The sequence below is a fragment of the Aotus nancymaae genome, unplaced genomic scaffold (assembly GCF_030222135.1).
Source record: "Aotus nancymaae isolate 86718 unplaced genomic scaffold, 86718_ANA_hifiasm-v0.15.2.pri h1tg000067l, whole genome shotgun sequence".
Classification (NCBI taxonomy): domain Eukaryota; kingdom Metazoa; phylum Chordata; class Mammalia; order Primates; family Aotidae; genus Aotus; species Aotus nancymaae.
This window is the reverse complement of record NW_026988482.1, coordinates 38446029-38462083: the sequence shown is the minus strand read 5'-3', so window position 1 is coordinate 38462083 and position 16055 is coordinate 38446029. Positions and strand designations below refer to the sequence as shown.

The 16055-nt window shown below is 41.5% G+C and overlaps 1 protein-coding gene across 4 annotated transcripts in view; it reads right to left on the bottom strand.

Annotated features, from left to right (window-relative positions):
* Positions 1–16055, bottom strand: part of ATXN7 (ataxin 7) — a 115935-nt gene that overhangs the window by 4258 nt on the left and 95622 nt on the right. For 2 of the 4 annotated variants that reach the window (XM_064367308.1, XM_064367310.1), the window contains 3 exons: positions 12558–13542; positions 11349–11415; positions 3067–9642 (listed from right to left, as the gene is read on the bottom strand). In XM_064367308.1, coding sequence (XP_064223378.1) covers positions 9533–9642; positions 11349–11415; positions 12558–13542 — 1162 coding nt within the window. In that variant the 3' untranslated portion in view covers positions 3067–9532. The remainder of the gene's footprint in view (positions 1–3066; positions 9643–11348; positions 11416–12557; positions 13543–16055) is intronic. The other 2 variants (XM_064367309.1, XM_064367311.1) reach the window with 1 other exon arrangement.

The following is a 16055-nucleotide window of genomic DNA, read 5'->3' as shown; positions in this document are numbered from 1 at the left end:
AAACATATTTCTTGAAAAAAACCTCAGCGTTTTGGTCTTATACAGAAAACCAAAGCTAGTCAGGAATGCAAAGGTGGCTTCTGTATGCTACACTGTTGCAGTTTGGTCACCCACAGGCTGCAACTAGCACACCCTGAATACTTTTTCAAGAAAAACATTTATAGTCACTACTTACAAGTTGACAATTGAAAAACCATGTATTTAGCTTCTTTGGAAAAAAGGTAGATTAGGCTAACTCTGGACTCATGCTCCAATACGGTAAGCAGCAAGCATAGCTTGTTTGTTCCAGTGTGCTCCAGTCCACCCAGTCTGTTCATGTACGCTGCCTGTCTGCCTGGCCCATGCTGGCATTTGAGTTTGTTACCCCTACATTACCCCCAATAGTGTACATGTGAGGTTGATGGTTAACAGCCTCCTGTGTTAGCTAGGACAGGGGTGTCCAATCTTTTGGCTTCCCTGGGCCACATTGAAAGAATTGCCTTGGGCAACACAGAAAATACACTAAGGATAGTTGATGAGCTAAAAAAAAAAAATCAGAATGTTTTAAGAAAATTTACAAATGTGTGTTGGGCTACGTTCAAAGCCGTCATGGGCTACAGGATGGACAAGCTTGAGCTAGGAGAAACCATCCAAAGAATTATCAAATGATTGTTTTATTTGCAGAGTGACAGAGCTAAAACAATTATGTGTAGTTTCTTTTTCATATCGGTAAATGTTTTCTTTTGAAGCTGGAAACTTAACCTTATTTTTAACAACCCTGATTTCAGTCAAAATTAACTACCCTAGTGTGAAATGATAGCACCAGGATAAACTATCTTTTGTAATTATTTTTAAAGCAACAATGCCAGTTTCTCTTACCTCAATAAAATTTGATTTTATAGCAAATCTATCCAGTAAGAGATAAATATTTTAAAGCTTGAAATAACAGCTTTAGGTCAATTTTTAGCTAGCAGTATCTCTTAGGACAGAAACAGTGTAAAAACCACTTTTGTTACGCAACCAAATTTACCCGCCCTAGATGGCTAAAAGGATGCCTACAACTTGATGACCGGGCCTGCAATACTCCAATATACTTAGGATTTTATGACTGAACACATTTGGTCTTTAATTGATAGAAGGCTACTAATCATTAGCAAATTATTTCTGTAATTTCATATTCTTTTTTGAGGGGGCAGGGGGCAATGTCTTGCACTGTTGCCTGGGCTGGAATGCAGTGGCACAGTCTTGGCTCACTGCAACCTCTGCCTCCTGGGTTCAAACAATTCTCCTGCCTCAGCCTCCCAAGTAGCTGGGATTACAGGCACATGCTACCACACCCAGCTAATTTTTTGTATTTTTAGTAGAGACGGGGTTTCACTATGTTGGTCAGACTGGTCGCAAACTCCTGACTTTGTGATCCACCCACCTTGGCCTCCCAAAGTGCTGGGATTACAGCATGAGCCACCGTGCCCAGCTGTAATTTCATATTCTGAATTAGTCCTTGGTGCTGCTGTTAACAATGTTTTTAAGAGGATGAACAGCTGACAGTTAAAATATCTACTCTGGTGATTACGGGGAAAAAGGGTGGAGGGAACTGATAATCCCTGGCCTTCCCAATGCCAGATAAACTCGTAGTTGGTAACAAACCTGTGCCTCCACAATGGTAATGGGGGAGTGAGGTAAAATCCTTATCTGGAAAACATGAAAAGCTCTGATAATCACTAGTTTTGGTTTCAAGGCTTTAGAGCCACAGATTTGCATTATGCTTGTGTTTCTGAAGGAATACAAAGGCTATCAGGAATTTGTAGCAGTCTGGTCCAACATGGTCAAAGTGTAATCTCTTACAGTGGAATAATTTTCACTGTACAGATTGAGTTTAAGAAACAAGACAATTTGCTAATCAATGATGAACCTTTAATCCAACCATTATATATCCCCTTTCCATCCTGAGATTCCTTGTAGAGACCATTTAGGTAAGACCACCAGCAGGTGGCACTCTGACAACTTTACCAACCTTGCCTTTTAGAGGTGACCAGAGACCTGTGCTTTTCCAAAGTAGTGTTATACATGTAATTAGTATAGTATCAATGTGGGGAATACCTTTGGGTTTTTGAGGACTCTGCTTGAAATCCTCTAGGTTAGAGACTAGTTTATTCATGTACACCTCAAAAACTTGGGGCCAAGATGGAGTTCACTTTTTATAGTCCTCTGCTGTCTCTCCTGGCCATTCTGTTTACACCTTCATTCAAAATGCCTTCTCTTTGAAGCTGCTTACAACCCAGCAACACCATCAATTCACTGTGCATGCTGTCCTCAATCACACTTCAAGTCTCCCCTCTTTCATGCAGTTCATCCTGGAACCAAGCAGCTGGCTCAGTCTTCCTCCCAACCCTAACTATTTTGAAATGGACAAGGTAGACAATGCCCTTGCTGCACAGTTCCTCGGCCTGAATTCCAGTGCTCTTTTCCTCCATGGTGCTTTTCTCCACTGCTATGGTTTCCACCCAGGAATCACAAGCACCTCTGGCCAGTTCTGCTTTTGAAAATAATAATGGAATTCCAATTCCTCCATTCCCTGTCCTGTTCCTAAAAGTGTGATATCACTTTGATCACTCTGGCCCCTGCATCCTGCCTTGTGGCCCCTCACTTTTACTGGCCATATGGAATTGAATGTGGACTTTGCTCTGTGACCCTGAACAAATAAATTGTCTAATCATAGAAAAAGTTACATGGAAGGAGATTCCTAAGAGCTAACAAGAAGGTAATTCCAATCAAACCAATGTCTTAGAGTACCTGCATAGATTCTACACAGTAGGCTTCTAGTTCTCTTCCTCAAATACCCAATTCAGACCATTATCAATCACTCAGTCACATCTTCACTCATACTCTTAATTCTTTGGCAGTCTCCCTGCCTAAGTTCTAACTTTTCCACCCAACCAATACATGCTGTTCCAATTATCCTGGAGAAAACAGCAGAACAGAACATTACCTAAATGGATAGATGGCATTGGTAATTATAATGCAATTGACTCTAAACTTCTAACTCTGTAAACCATCTCAGTCTCGCCCTTCTCTGCCTTCCCTTACCTCTTTTTACTCTAGTGCTCTTCTCCATGTCTTCACGAAAATCGTCTTCTCCAAGGTTTTGTCCTGGGTTTTCTCTCTGGCCATGGAGGATGGGCTTCAGGTTTGTGATATCCTGGAAGCGGAATATATAAATGTGGTGTGCCTATGCCTCTGTCAGACAGGATCCATAACTTCTTTCGTGTGATTCCTGGAGCCTGAGGAGGGGCAAAATTAAGAATCACTGATCTGACAGGCCTGAATTACCCTGGATCTGCCACCTGTTTGTTGTGGGACCTTAAGCAAGATACCTTCTTAGGAGTTCCTCATCAGTATGACTGGAATCAAAATATCTGTCCTATAAGGGCTTAGTAAAAGAGAGGATGTATATGAAATGCTTTGAATAGTGTCTGGCATATGAAGTACTTAACTAGAGAATTATTATGTTATCATAAGCCAAATCTAATAGCTACCTAATTTTCCCAGGTAAACTCATCTACTCTTATGACCTCATTAATCATCTAAAAGTAAAAGACAACTCTCCATTCCTATTTTCCAGCTCAAACCTCCCTCCTAAGGTCCATCCAGCCTGTACAGCCAGCTAGCTGGGCAGTAAACTAGAATTTCCCACCAGCAGCTCAAATCTATCGTTAGGTCGTTTTCCTTCTCTGTTGCCATATCGCACATTTCACTTAAAGCTCAACTGGTTTGGCCAAGCTAGAAATCTGAAGTCTTAGATTCACTCTTCCCTTTAATGTTGAACAGAATTAAGCCTCAAGGCCTGATGATTCCACTTTTAAAAGATTTCTGAAATCACTATCAGTTACCTCATGATTAGCCGGAGTTTGGAAACTTAATAGTTCTTACCTGGATTACAACAGCTTTGTAACTTTTGTCCTGAGGTTCTCATCTGTCGATTGTTTTCCACTGTTATTGTGGGGCCATAGGTGGCAGAGATGTTTTTTGACAAAGTATTAAATTATAAGTATTTGATTCTCCCCTTCCCCCTGGAGAATTTTTCTTCCGCTGATAGCCTCACCCTCTCTTACCTCCTAAGAGATATTCTGGTTCATGGGTTTTGGATGTAGAAAAGGAGGATAACAAGTGCCAAGAATTACAAGGTGAAAGACTAATTAACTTCCATTAACAAAAAGAGCAAGAACTTAACGAGAAAGAGGACACTAAGAAAGGAATGAGAAGGGAGAGGAACTTAGACTTGATTTAGGGGAGTGCTTTTAGTTAGGACTAGGGACAGGAGTAGGTAAAGACAAATGTTTGAGGCAAAAGAGTGAGAATGCAAGAGATGGGGAAAGAGACTTTAGTGCTCCTTTGATTTTCCAGTCTTCAGTACAGATTTGAATCGCTTTGACTTTTTGCAGCTGCATGGTACTAGGACTGGACCATGAAATATCTCTGTGCTCTGACAGTTACATTTGGGTTAATCTAAGCCTAATCTCATGTGTTCCTAGTTGGAAAGTCCCAAGACATTCAAGGTCCCTGACAGTCTGACACCAGCTTCTCTAACCCTATAAGGCATTTCCATTCAGCAAACTTCCTGCAGAATTATTCTCTATGCCTCACATCTTCATATCCATGCTCGACGCATTTGCTCGCTCTGCCTAGAATCTTACTCTGCCTGCCTTTCTGCCTGGTGAAATCCCACATATGCCAAGATCCAACACTGGTAAACCCCTTTCCTTGAGTTGGGATCATCTTGTTATGGAGGGCCAGGATACCTGCAAGAGAATGGAATTAAAAAGAGTAAGAGATTGAGCAGCAGAACCTTTTCTTGGGACTGAGGACATCCATGGTGAAAGATTTGCCTACAGAGAGCACTTCATGATTAGATTTGTGGAGAGTGCTGAGTGGGTGGTTGACCTAAGTAAGGAGGGAATGGGAAGTCCATAGGGCAGTAGGAACTGAAGCCAACCTGACTCTTTCATATCAGGTATGGGCAGTTTTTCTAACACCCAAAGCAGTTACTCCTTTTATTTTAAGCCATAAAAATAATTTATCAGAATGATTTATTTGCAAACAGTAAAACTGACCGGATTTCTAGAGGTAAACAATTACGCTGTGTTCCAAATAATATTAAAATGTACTTGTATTGCCAGTAAGGGAGGTATGTGAAAAAAAAAAAGGAAGAGATTAGACCAGGTCTGGATAAAAAGCTTATCTTAAACCAAAACTACATGTCATCAAATTTACACATAAGCAAGTACAAATAAAACGTGTTTCTCAATCCATCAACTCCCTTGTTTCCTTTACAAACATGCAAGGCCAGGATACAGTAGTGTTCACTGTTTACACAGTACTAATTTATCCAAGGCAAAGCTTTGTGCCCCCCCAAATGGAAACATCTCTAAGCCTTAGAATCGACTTAGAAGTATTTAGCCTGTATTAAGAGGGAGCCTAAAGTGAAGGGACTTCACAAACAAGGGTGTTCAATGCCAAAAGTGATGAAAAGTCACAGTTGACTGAAAATGCTTAGTATCACAACGAGGCAGAAACATGTAAAATATTTCATGCAGCCAACCTTATTTATTGAGAAGTCCTAATTTTATTGCCCATTTAGTAACATGTTTGTTCCACAAGCTAATTTCTTATAAAGCAAAGCACAACCTTTTCTTATAAATAGTATAAATTATTTTATTTACAGAAACTTGTTACAAAACAAATAGACTATATATTTCTTCTCTTTTAAATATCCAAAGTAATTTTCTATCCCTTGACATTTGTTCATGTTCTATACAGCAGCCAACACAAAGTCCAGCTGAGATGCTCTTGATTATGTGTACAAATTATCAAACTATTCACACATTTTTAACACAGGAGATTGCTTTTATAACCAAGCTCAAAAAAAAAAAAATAGCAAAATGCTTTCAAGGCCCTACATTCACACTGACAGTATGTAGTGCTCATTTAAATGATCTGAAAATGTAAAATGTTTGCACAAAATGTAAAAATGATTATTTTCTGCTAAACAATGAAACTTTTAACAATAACTTTTCAAAGCCCAATCCCCCCAACCCCCCTGGACAGAATGAGAGACATTAAGAAAATTCCTTGGCAACAGAACTCTTGCAGGAAGACAGCTGCCTTTATAAGTTACATTTTTCAAATCATACATTTTTCAGTGTTCTCAGAGGTACTTCTTTGTATTATATTTTTGGAATACAAAATATTTTAAATATCTTAAATTGTATTTCATGACTGAATAACAAAATGGACACATCGTGTAAGTTGCTGGCTGACAAAAAGATTTGTAACTCTTGGTGTCACCAGGCAATCTGTCACCAATTGAAAACTGAATTACTATGAACCAAAAGGTCTTAATTTTAAAATACCTTATAAAATTACCAGCATTGGTGGTTTTCAACTCCTCCTCTAAAATTTTAGAAACAATATTTAGGTGGAAAAAGCAAACTCCAAAAAGTTCAACTGAACATTCAAGTCTTTTTAAAGAGATTCTGTCTAAGCTTAAAACTAGGTTCAGGCACTTTCAGTTTTTTCCATTAGTTTTAAACCACATCACATACTAACACTCATGTGCTCAGAGTGTACACACATGCGCACACACACACAATCACACACTCACTCTCACACATAAAATACTAACAAAAGAAAAGCAGTGTGTCACTTAGTTACATGTAGTCTACCGGGAAACCAGGCAACTAGGGAGAAGCAATGCCCACTTTCATCTGTTTGAATCCACTCCCAAGACATTAAAAGAGACAAAGACTTTCACAGAACAGAGGCATCCCTTAAACTGTAAAGGAGGCAGGTTCTAGAACTATTGGCTTGGCAGTGAACCACTTCAAATTATAAAAAGGTATTTACTTTTATTAATTAATAAATAAATACTAGATGATCTCAATTGTACCAAAACAGGGTATAAGAAAAAAAGACGTGTGCAAAAATACATATTTAAATATGTACAATTCATTTTTAACAAAATATGTCTTCTGAAATAGGGATACTTCCATATTTATAATAGAACAGGAAATTCCAAAATAAAGATACAAAAGTAGGTTTTGTATAATTCTTTGTTCATCATTGCAGCACTTTTTTCTTTTTGTAGGTTAAGAAAACTGCAGGAGTTGTCATGAAATTCTATTGGAAAGAATATAAAAATTATCTTGGTTTTAAATTGATACCAAAGTCTGTCTAGAAACAACCCAACCACTGCAAATTTGGTTTTTGCGAGTTAATTTAATTCAAAAAAATACTTCAGTGTTTTAAATGGTCTTAATTGTTCATAATAAAAAGTAGTTGTAGGAGAAAATAAAATATCTGAACAACAGTCTAAAATTTAATAGCACTGTTTAGAATAGGTCTGTTTGTGGCAGGCAGAATCCAAAATGGCTAATTTCCTAATCCCGATGCTCTGTGTGTTACCGGGAGACATAATGAAATTCAATTAAAACCTCAGTCTAAGAAATCAAATGTTCAATACTTGCTAATCTAAATATCTACATTATTCTGAATCAACTTATCATGGATCTTACTCACATCTTTCGGAACAATGTGATCTGTCTATAAATTCCATTGCTAAAGGCAACTTTATTTATAACCATCAAGTCCCCTTGGCTCTGAAAATAAATTCTACCCATACCCCATTGCACTTGTCACCAAGGAATCAACTAGGTACGTTCTGATTCCCTCACCTCTTCTCTCTTTCCCCACTGGGATGGAAACCAGATTGATTTTTCCTAACTATGCCAAACTGGCCCATCTATGCTCTCTCCTCACTAAGCTCTCCTGTAGTATCATTTTAAAAACATTTACTGATTGATTGCATAATAATTGAACAAGATACTGTTCTCTCCTTCCTTTAAAAAAAATCAGTATTTTACATCAATTTATAGTTAAAGTATCTGCATAAAGTTTTTGTTTTCTTACATAATAAATTCTGTAGCAATTCACATTATTAGGCTGGTAACCAAGTTTATTCATTCTACCTGTTGTTGACTTGAAATTCCCTGAAACTGAAGTTTGAAATCCAAGAACTGTAGGAAAAAAAGGATGTACTTACTGGCTCTCATCAAGCCCTGGCCAGAGCAATGATCAGCGCCTTGGAAATTTTACCCTGTGTTCGGCAACTTTGTGTGTTCTTCTAAGCAAAAGTGCCTGATTCTCTTGTCAGGAGCCTGTAGTGGTTGAATCACCCATTTAAAGGCTCCAGCTCATCCTCGAATTCAATGACACCTTCTCCAAGCAATGGTGCCTTAACATATTAAGCTCTTTCTTTAGGGGTGAGGTATTAGAAGAAATATCTTAGAGGACTCCAAAACTCTCAGGAAGATAGCTGGTATAATCCAAAGAAAGGAGAGAGTGTATCAGGGCAATCCTATACACGGATTACAATTCCGTGAATAGGATTTGGTCGGACGCACACATTCTCCAATTCCCTTCCCTTGGTGTCTGCTCTCGTCCCCAGCCACATCCAAATAAACATCTGGAGTGGCATGAGGGAAGAGCATACACACCCAATGCAAAAAGCGTTTGAAGCAGAAATCTACACTTAGTCCCAGGACAGCATCCAAAGAGGAAAAGAAGGGTAATGCAGAGAGTGCCTTCAAAACATTTAAGTGTATCTAATGATGTCACTTTAAAAGGTGACTTTTAAAAATAGACTAGGTAGGACAACCAAACCAATCTGACATACCGTTTACCATGACAACTTAAAGGATTAAGAAAATTTCATCTCTTTGGAAATCTTGAAAAAAGTTTTTTTCTCCCTATAGTAATTTTAACTTCCTTACTCCTACCCTCCCCCAACCCAATTTGGCCTTCATTTCTCAAAACTAGCTTGCATTTTCTTTCTTCTTCTTTTTTTTTATAATCACACAGAATTGCTTTTGTATCATGAAAAGTAAGCCTCCAAAACAGTTTATACTTGCTGTCTGGGCACCAAAAATTTCAAACCAGTTTGTAAGTTAGAAACTTCTGACAGCTTCTGTTCCCAAATTACTTTAAGGCTGGCTATTTTGTCATGGTACCTTAGGCTAATGTCCATTCATTCCTGGAACACTGCTGACAAAATCTAAAGCCTAATTCCCTTCTTCAGAGGGTTGGTCAGGATGCAGCCCTCTCTCCTCTGGAAGGTTTCTGGTCTCCAGTTAAGGTGCCTAACTGCTGGAGAGTGACCTACAGATGACAGTGTTTAAAAAAATGGCAGTAAAAGGAAGGAGGGAGAAAGGTCTACAGTAACGCTCTTTCCAAAACATTCTTTTGCCCAGCCAATCTACTTGAAGAGTGGCTCCATGATATACTACAAGTTAAAAAACAAAACAAAAACTTCTCACAGATTGGTAGCAAGCAGTCCAGACCACTTTAACACTGATAAAAGCAATTCCGTGGCTGAACTTGATCCAGTGTCCTTTATGAGTACTCACTGCTACAGACATAGCTTCAGGGAAATCCTCGTTAAAACAACAGCCTGGTACGTTTCTACCCTCGAGGCCCACAGGAGGTTGGGAAAACAGACTCAAAGGCATCGTGGAGTCCAGAGTGCTGAGTGGAGGTGTAACTTGTCCTCAAAAGTGTCCGCATTATTCCTCCCCGTGCTGTTTTCAGCTGTCAGGGACGTGCCTTTGGCTTTCAAAAAAGAGGGGGTGGGGAAATAATGAAAAGGTAAGTAAGTGTGTGTACACTCCACTCTCCTGATTCTAAACAAGAATATTCCAAAGGCTGCACACTATTAAAGTCTCCATGGACTGAGTGATGCCAGGAACAGTCAGCTACAGAATTTGGCCTTAGCTTTCAATAGCCTTCACTACTACTGGGCACAATCATTGCAGACTCATAACTGGCTAGAAAAGATGCAGGCTTGGGTTTCTAGCTTAGAGAAAAGGCTCTTACGTTTGCCTTTTGGTTTTATTTACTGATTTTGTGTCCTTGAAGGTATTCCAGGTTGTTAACTCAGAAGGGAACAAGGTCAAGGGCTAGCACACACAGGTGTGACAGTTCGCACTCAAGGCAGTGCCCATGCTGGGGAAGAGGAAACTCTGGCCTTTACAGTGGGCCGTTTTTACATCTTTGGTGGCAGAAGCCACGAACACACTCTCAGGGGTGCCTGCTCAACCCCATCATCTTCTAGGCTTCCCAGCATGTCCCACACTTTATGCCCTTGTTTAGAAAACTTCAACTAGCTCAGTTATTTTTGTTTTAAAGGCAGCTCCCAAGAAACAGTGAGTAGAGGTCCCTACTTTTGTAACAACAGCATTCTTTAAAGCGTTTTGGGGTCATGAGTCCCTTTGAAATTCTTATGAAAGCTATACGATAAATGAACAAAGACATAAAAATGTGCAACATTTCTTGGGGTTCTGAAGATCCTTTGATCTCTAAGCAAGCACCCCTCTTCCTGCCCCAGGATTTGTGTAGCATAATAAAAAGTATTCCTCTGCACAGAGAAAATTTCTCTCAGGCACAAACTTAAGTGGAAACTGATTTTAAGGAAAAAGCCCAAAGTCAGGCTGTTTGGATTGTTCCTGTAAGACACAGTGCGACTACATGGTAAAAATCAAAGGTGGCAAAATGGAAGGTAATGAGCCAAAGACAGCTCACAGATATATAGGTTATACCAAGTTTAAGAGAAAAAAAGTGTGTGGGGTGTGTGTGTGTGGGTGTGGGGGGGTGTGTGTGTGTGTAGACTAAATTTCACATCCAAGTCCAGATCTGCAGCCTCTCTTTAAAACAGGTAACAAACGTCTGGAAGCAGCTGCTCCGTGTCTCCGGATTTCTAGTAGGCACTGCCAATCTCTGCTGTGCCCCACCTGGCCCCTTCTGTCCTTTCTGTTACTTGTGGGCATTGAGATCAACACTCCTGTCTAAATGAAGACAGTGTGCTCACTAATACAGATGTGAGATGGGCATTACAGCACAATGGAATGCCCCTCCCATGGGGATCATTGTCTCCTGGGGACTCTACTCTCAAAGACAGTGTGTTGAAGAATGGGTACACCATGTCTTCTCTGTTTATACTGGATTGATGCTTATAAACTGTAATGAGTAACTACAAACCAAGAAGGGAAAGCACACTTCTCATTTGTCTAGGAATCCCCTGATCAGAATCCTAAACAACACATAATAACCCATAATGTATGAAGCTACTTAAGTTCACAAATTTCTTCCCCATACCTTTGGCACTGGGTGTTAATTCAACCAAATGTTAGAGGAAAATTATATATCACACAAAGAAATTTCTTGGTATTTTCTGATAAAGTCCTAACCTGGCTAGCATTTGAGTTAAGTTCTGAAGAAGAGGAAGGGGGGGGGGGGGAAACCATAAAAAAGAGCCTCACATTTTAAGTCAGGGCTCTGGGGTGATGTTGCTGAAATTCCTGTTCGTAAGCAAGGTGAGGAGATATCCTGATGAATAAAATAACAAGATGAGAGATGAGCTGGAAGTTAGAGCAAAGGAAGCTGGAAGAAACAGCTACAGGTGAGGTCAGCAACAGGCAGAAGAGCAGGGAAGAGACAAAAATACAGCCTAAGACAGAAAGTCATAGTTAATTATGAATACCACATCCATCAGCCATTTCTCTACTGATGGGGTTCATATGCAGACTTTTTACACTATGAGCTTGGAATGAGATTTCGGTCTTCTGCTATGCCCATACTGAATCCTGTTTTCCTGCCTCTCTCAAAAATGGGAAGAGAAAATATGGAATGAGATTTAACCAGAATATCTGAAATTGAGGGGGAAAATAATAAATGCTCTTTCTTTTCCTTTTTTTTTTTTTGAGACATCATCTTGTTCTGTTGCTGGATGGAGTCCAGTGGTGCAATCTCGGCTCACTACAACCTTCACCTCCCAGGTTCAAGCGATTCTCCTGCCTCAGCTTCCCAAGTAGCGGGATTATAGGCGTGTACCATCATACCCAGCTAATTTTTGTATTTTTAGTAGAGATGGGGTTTCACCACGTTGGCCAGGCTGATCTCGAACTCCTGACCTCAGGTGATCTGCCTGCCTTGGTGTCCCAAACTGCTGGTTTTACAGGCATGAGCCACTGCAGCCGGCCTCATTTTAAATCTTAAATCACCCCTTTCTAGATCAGTCTGATCTTATCCCAGCTTTCTTCAGAGGAACATAACAGAGAACCACTATTCAGGAAACACTGCCTGCTTCCTTCCTTAAAGCCTTGAATGGCACACACTTCAGAGTATCGGGACAACACATTATTGGCTATTTCAGAGAGGGACTCCCCTTCAATTCTGATTTTGCTGTCATGCCTGGTGCTTTCTGCAGCTTTATCTACTAAAAACACACTACTGTAGTTTCTTTACCCAAGAGCATCTTCCAAAGGCACCAGATATTCTGGCAGAAGAGGCCTGTGTTTTCTTCATATGGCCGTGAACTCTCTCTCTCCCTTTTTTTAAATACACCATGAAGCTGAATATCTGTTTACAAACCAACCAACCAACCCAACCAAACACATTTCTGAGCTGGCAAAAAGATCCTAAGGGAGAGGAAATGGGCATTCCCATGGGGTTCCCAGTCCATTTCCTACCTGATGAAGAAGGGAATTGTTTGTCAGTCCTTGTGCCCCTGGGATGGTGCCTGTGTGTTTCATATGGACGTTGTTCATGGCTGGCACTTTGGCAACCTTTGTGGGTTTGCTGCTGCTGTTGCTGATGCTGCTCGAGCTGGGTGAGCACTTTCTTTTCTTTCCTATGAGTTTGTCTAGAGGAGTGTGTGAGTGGGAAAAACTGCCATGGGAGTTGACAGGCAGTTCATTGGACTGGTGAATGAATGGTCCAAGAGAAAGAGTGGAATCACTGCTGTTCACCATCACACTCATCCTCTTGATGGATTCAGCAGGGCTCCCGCTGGGGGGGCCTCTCCCTGACTGGTCATGCCGGACGTTCACTGCGTTTGCTTTATTTGTCACACAGTTGAGGCCGATGCTATGGGAAGATGTTACCATTGAGGGGTAGGGAGGCCCAGAGTGAGCCACACAGTTTTTCCTAAAAGACTCCATGGAATGAGAAGAAGAGGAGGAGGAAGAAGAGGAAGAGGAGGAGGAAGAGTGAACCAACAGTGGGGAACTGTTTTTGCGTTTCTTTCCTGAGCCGCCACTGGTACTGCTACTGGCATTTTGACAGTTAGTGCTGTTACCAGAAGACTCCTTGGGCCTCATAGACTTGCTGGATTTCAATTTCTGAGGTTTCCTGGACATAGGAGAGGAGGGAACCGAGGAAAGGCCAGAGGGCATGGAAGGGGATGAGGATGAAGAAGACACTTGTCTGGATTGCATACTGCACACAGGATCCATCGCCCCTGAAGCAGCAGGCTGTGCATTTAGTGTGGTTCCATGAGCTGGTACCGATTTGCTATTTGGGGAGATGCAGGTGGACGAGAGCAGGACTGGGGATGTAGAGACAGTGGCTGCTGCCAAATAGCTGACTCCACATTGTGATGTCGGCACAGAGTTTGTCCGGTGAGGAATACGTGTGGAGATGGGTGAGGTGGTACTGGGCACTGGTGGGATTTTCCTGAAAAAATGAGAGGACAGTGAGTGACGTTGACCACAGTCATTCATGGAGACTTTCAGATGGCACCCTCTTTGCTTATGACCCAGAGAAACCATCCACATCAAAGCGATGACTCCAAACTACAAAGCCAATCCTGTCACCTCTCTCCTTCAAATTCTTTAATGTCTTCCTGGGGCTCTTAGAGTCCGTGTGTGTGCAGCTCCGTGCTGCTACTGCCCCAGCCTCTACCTCTACCTCCCACCCCCAACACCCCGTTCCCTGCTTCCAGCCACTGATCTTCCTTATATTCTGAGAAAATGTCATGACCCAATACCCCAACTTCTGCTCATCCCTTAAGTGTTGGATTGCTAACCACCAACTCCTCTGCAGAGAGAGCCATCCCAAGCTTATTTACCATTGTAGTCCTAGTGCTCAGCAGTGCAGGAAACACAGAAGGCACTCAATATATGTTGAGAGAATTCAGAAAGGAATGAGAGAAAAGGAAGGGTACAGCTAATTAACAGCAACTTCAAGGTCGTAACTATTGGCCTGAACAAGGGAAAAAAGCCCCAGGGTTTCAAGGGATATTCAGCATGGTGTTATAACAATGGATTCTGTTAAAAATGTCTGGGTAAGGTATTTTTTGAGGGATGAGGAAATCATCTACATTCAAACCAGGGAGCATCTCCTTTTATTTTAGCCCTTAATCTTAAATGTGACAGTACCACAATTTCAAAAACAACTTTGGCAGAATTTAAACTGAGGTGGCAGAAGAGAAAAAGGCCTGACTGGAAGGCAAGTGCCAAGACTGCCTTGATCCTGACTTACAGGGTAGCCCTGGCAGACCCGGCCACTACCCCAGTGAGGGAGCTGGCCTAGACTGCTGCCCAGTGCTTTCCAGATGCTTTTAAAAACTACTGTTATTAATACAATGAATTAATAACTGCAAGTATTTGCCCATGCTTTAAAAATCCCATTCGGCCAGGCACGGTGGCTCACACCTGTAATCCCAGCACTTTGGGAGGCCAAGACGAGCAGATCACTTGAGGTCGGGAGTTCGAGACCAGCCTGACCAACATGGTGAAACCTCGTCTCTACTAAAAATGCAAAAATTAGCCGGGCATGGTGGTGCACATCTGTAATCCCAGCTACACAGAAGGCTGAGAAAGAAGAATTGCTTGAACCTGGGAGGTGGAGGTTGCAGCGAGCCCAGATCATGCCAACGTACTCCAGCCTAGGCAACAGAGTGAGACACTGTCTCAAAACAAAAAACCCCAAAACCCCATTTAAGGGTGCAGCTCTGGCCTGACATCAGTGCTTCTCAACTCCAACTGCTGCACGTTACAGTCACCTGTGGAGCTTAAGCCACATCCATACCAATTACACCAGAGTCTCTGCAGGGAGTGGGGATAGACATCAGTAATTTCTAAATCTTTCCAGGGGATTCTAACGTGGAGCCAAGATTGAGAGGCTAGGATCTCTCTCTGCACTACTCATAGAGGAAGGTGGCAGGTACTGTCATTAATTACCTGAAAGGCTGGTTAGGAAAGCTGAGTTTCTGGGCCCCATCCCAGAACGAATGCATCAGAATCTGTATGGCAACAAGGCCCCTGGGTGATTTGGGGGCATCCAGAATCCCTACTCTAAAGCCCAAGCACTACTGCTCACTGGAAGCAGTGGCTTCTCATGACCACCAGGTGGCTCAGGAAGCCAGAGACTAAAGACCAGACAGACTGCCTGGAACCAAATCCTGAGGAAAGGAAAAGCCTTCTGGAGCAGAAAAGGATGTGGATGTTTCAGAGAGGCAATTATAAGTTCCTCTTAGAAAAGCTCTTTTAAGTAGTTAATTACCCTTTTGTGTATAAAGAGGCAAAGTAACAATATGTACTCGCACTGATTTGTGTTTGCATAAATAAACTCTGTAGAGATACATCAAAAAACAATAAAAATGTCTGTGAGGACTGAGTAGAAAACCTGCAGGTAGGGGACAGGAGGACTGAGCATTTTCAGTGTATGCCTTTTAATACTTGTATTTCCTTTTTTAAACTGAGTGACTGTATTACCATTTCAAAAAGTTAAAAAAAAAAAACACCACCAACAAAAATCCTTTGAAAACCATCCCAGCCCCTTTTTAGGGGTATGGGATAGTGGTCCCTAATCAACAGAGGACAATCAGTTCATAGAAATTGTAAGAGCTGGGCAGTGGCCTTTTGGGTTATGGCCATGCTGCAGAGAAAGTGCTGGTCTAATTTCACCGTTGGCCGAACTCCAGAAACTGGAGATTACTCTTTTATGCTCGATTCCCACTTTACTTACCTCCAATTTTACCACAATAGCCCTGTAAGGAAGAATTTTGGGCTGAGCCAGTTGGATGGGACTTGGACCTCTTTGAAAGTTTCCTTGAGTGCTTCAAAGATGCCAGGTAAGAACAGTTCTCTGGGTGAGAAGTGCTGAGCTCCCCGTAGCAAATCTCAAGGGCTGCCTGAAAAGGCCGCCAGCACTCCTATGTGGGGTGGCATCATGCAGGAAGTTCC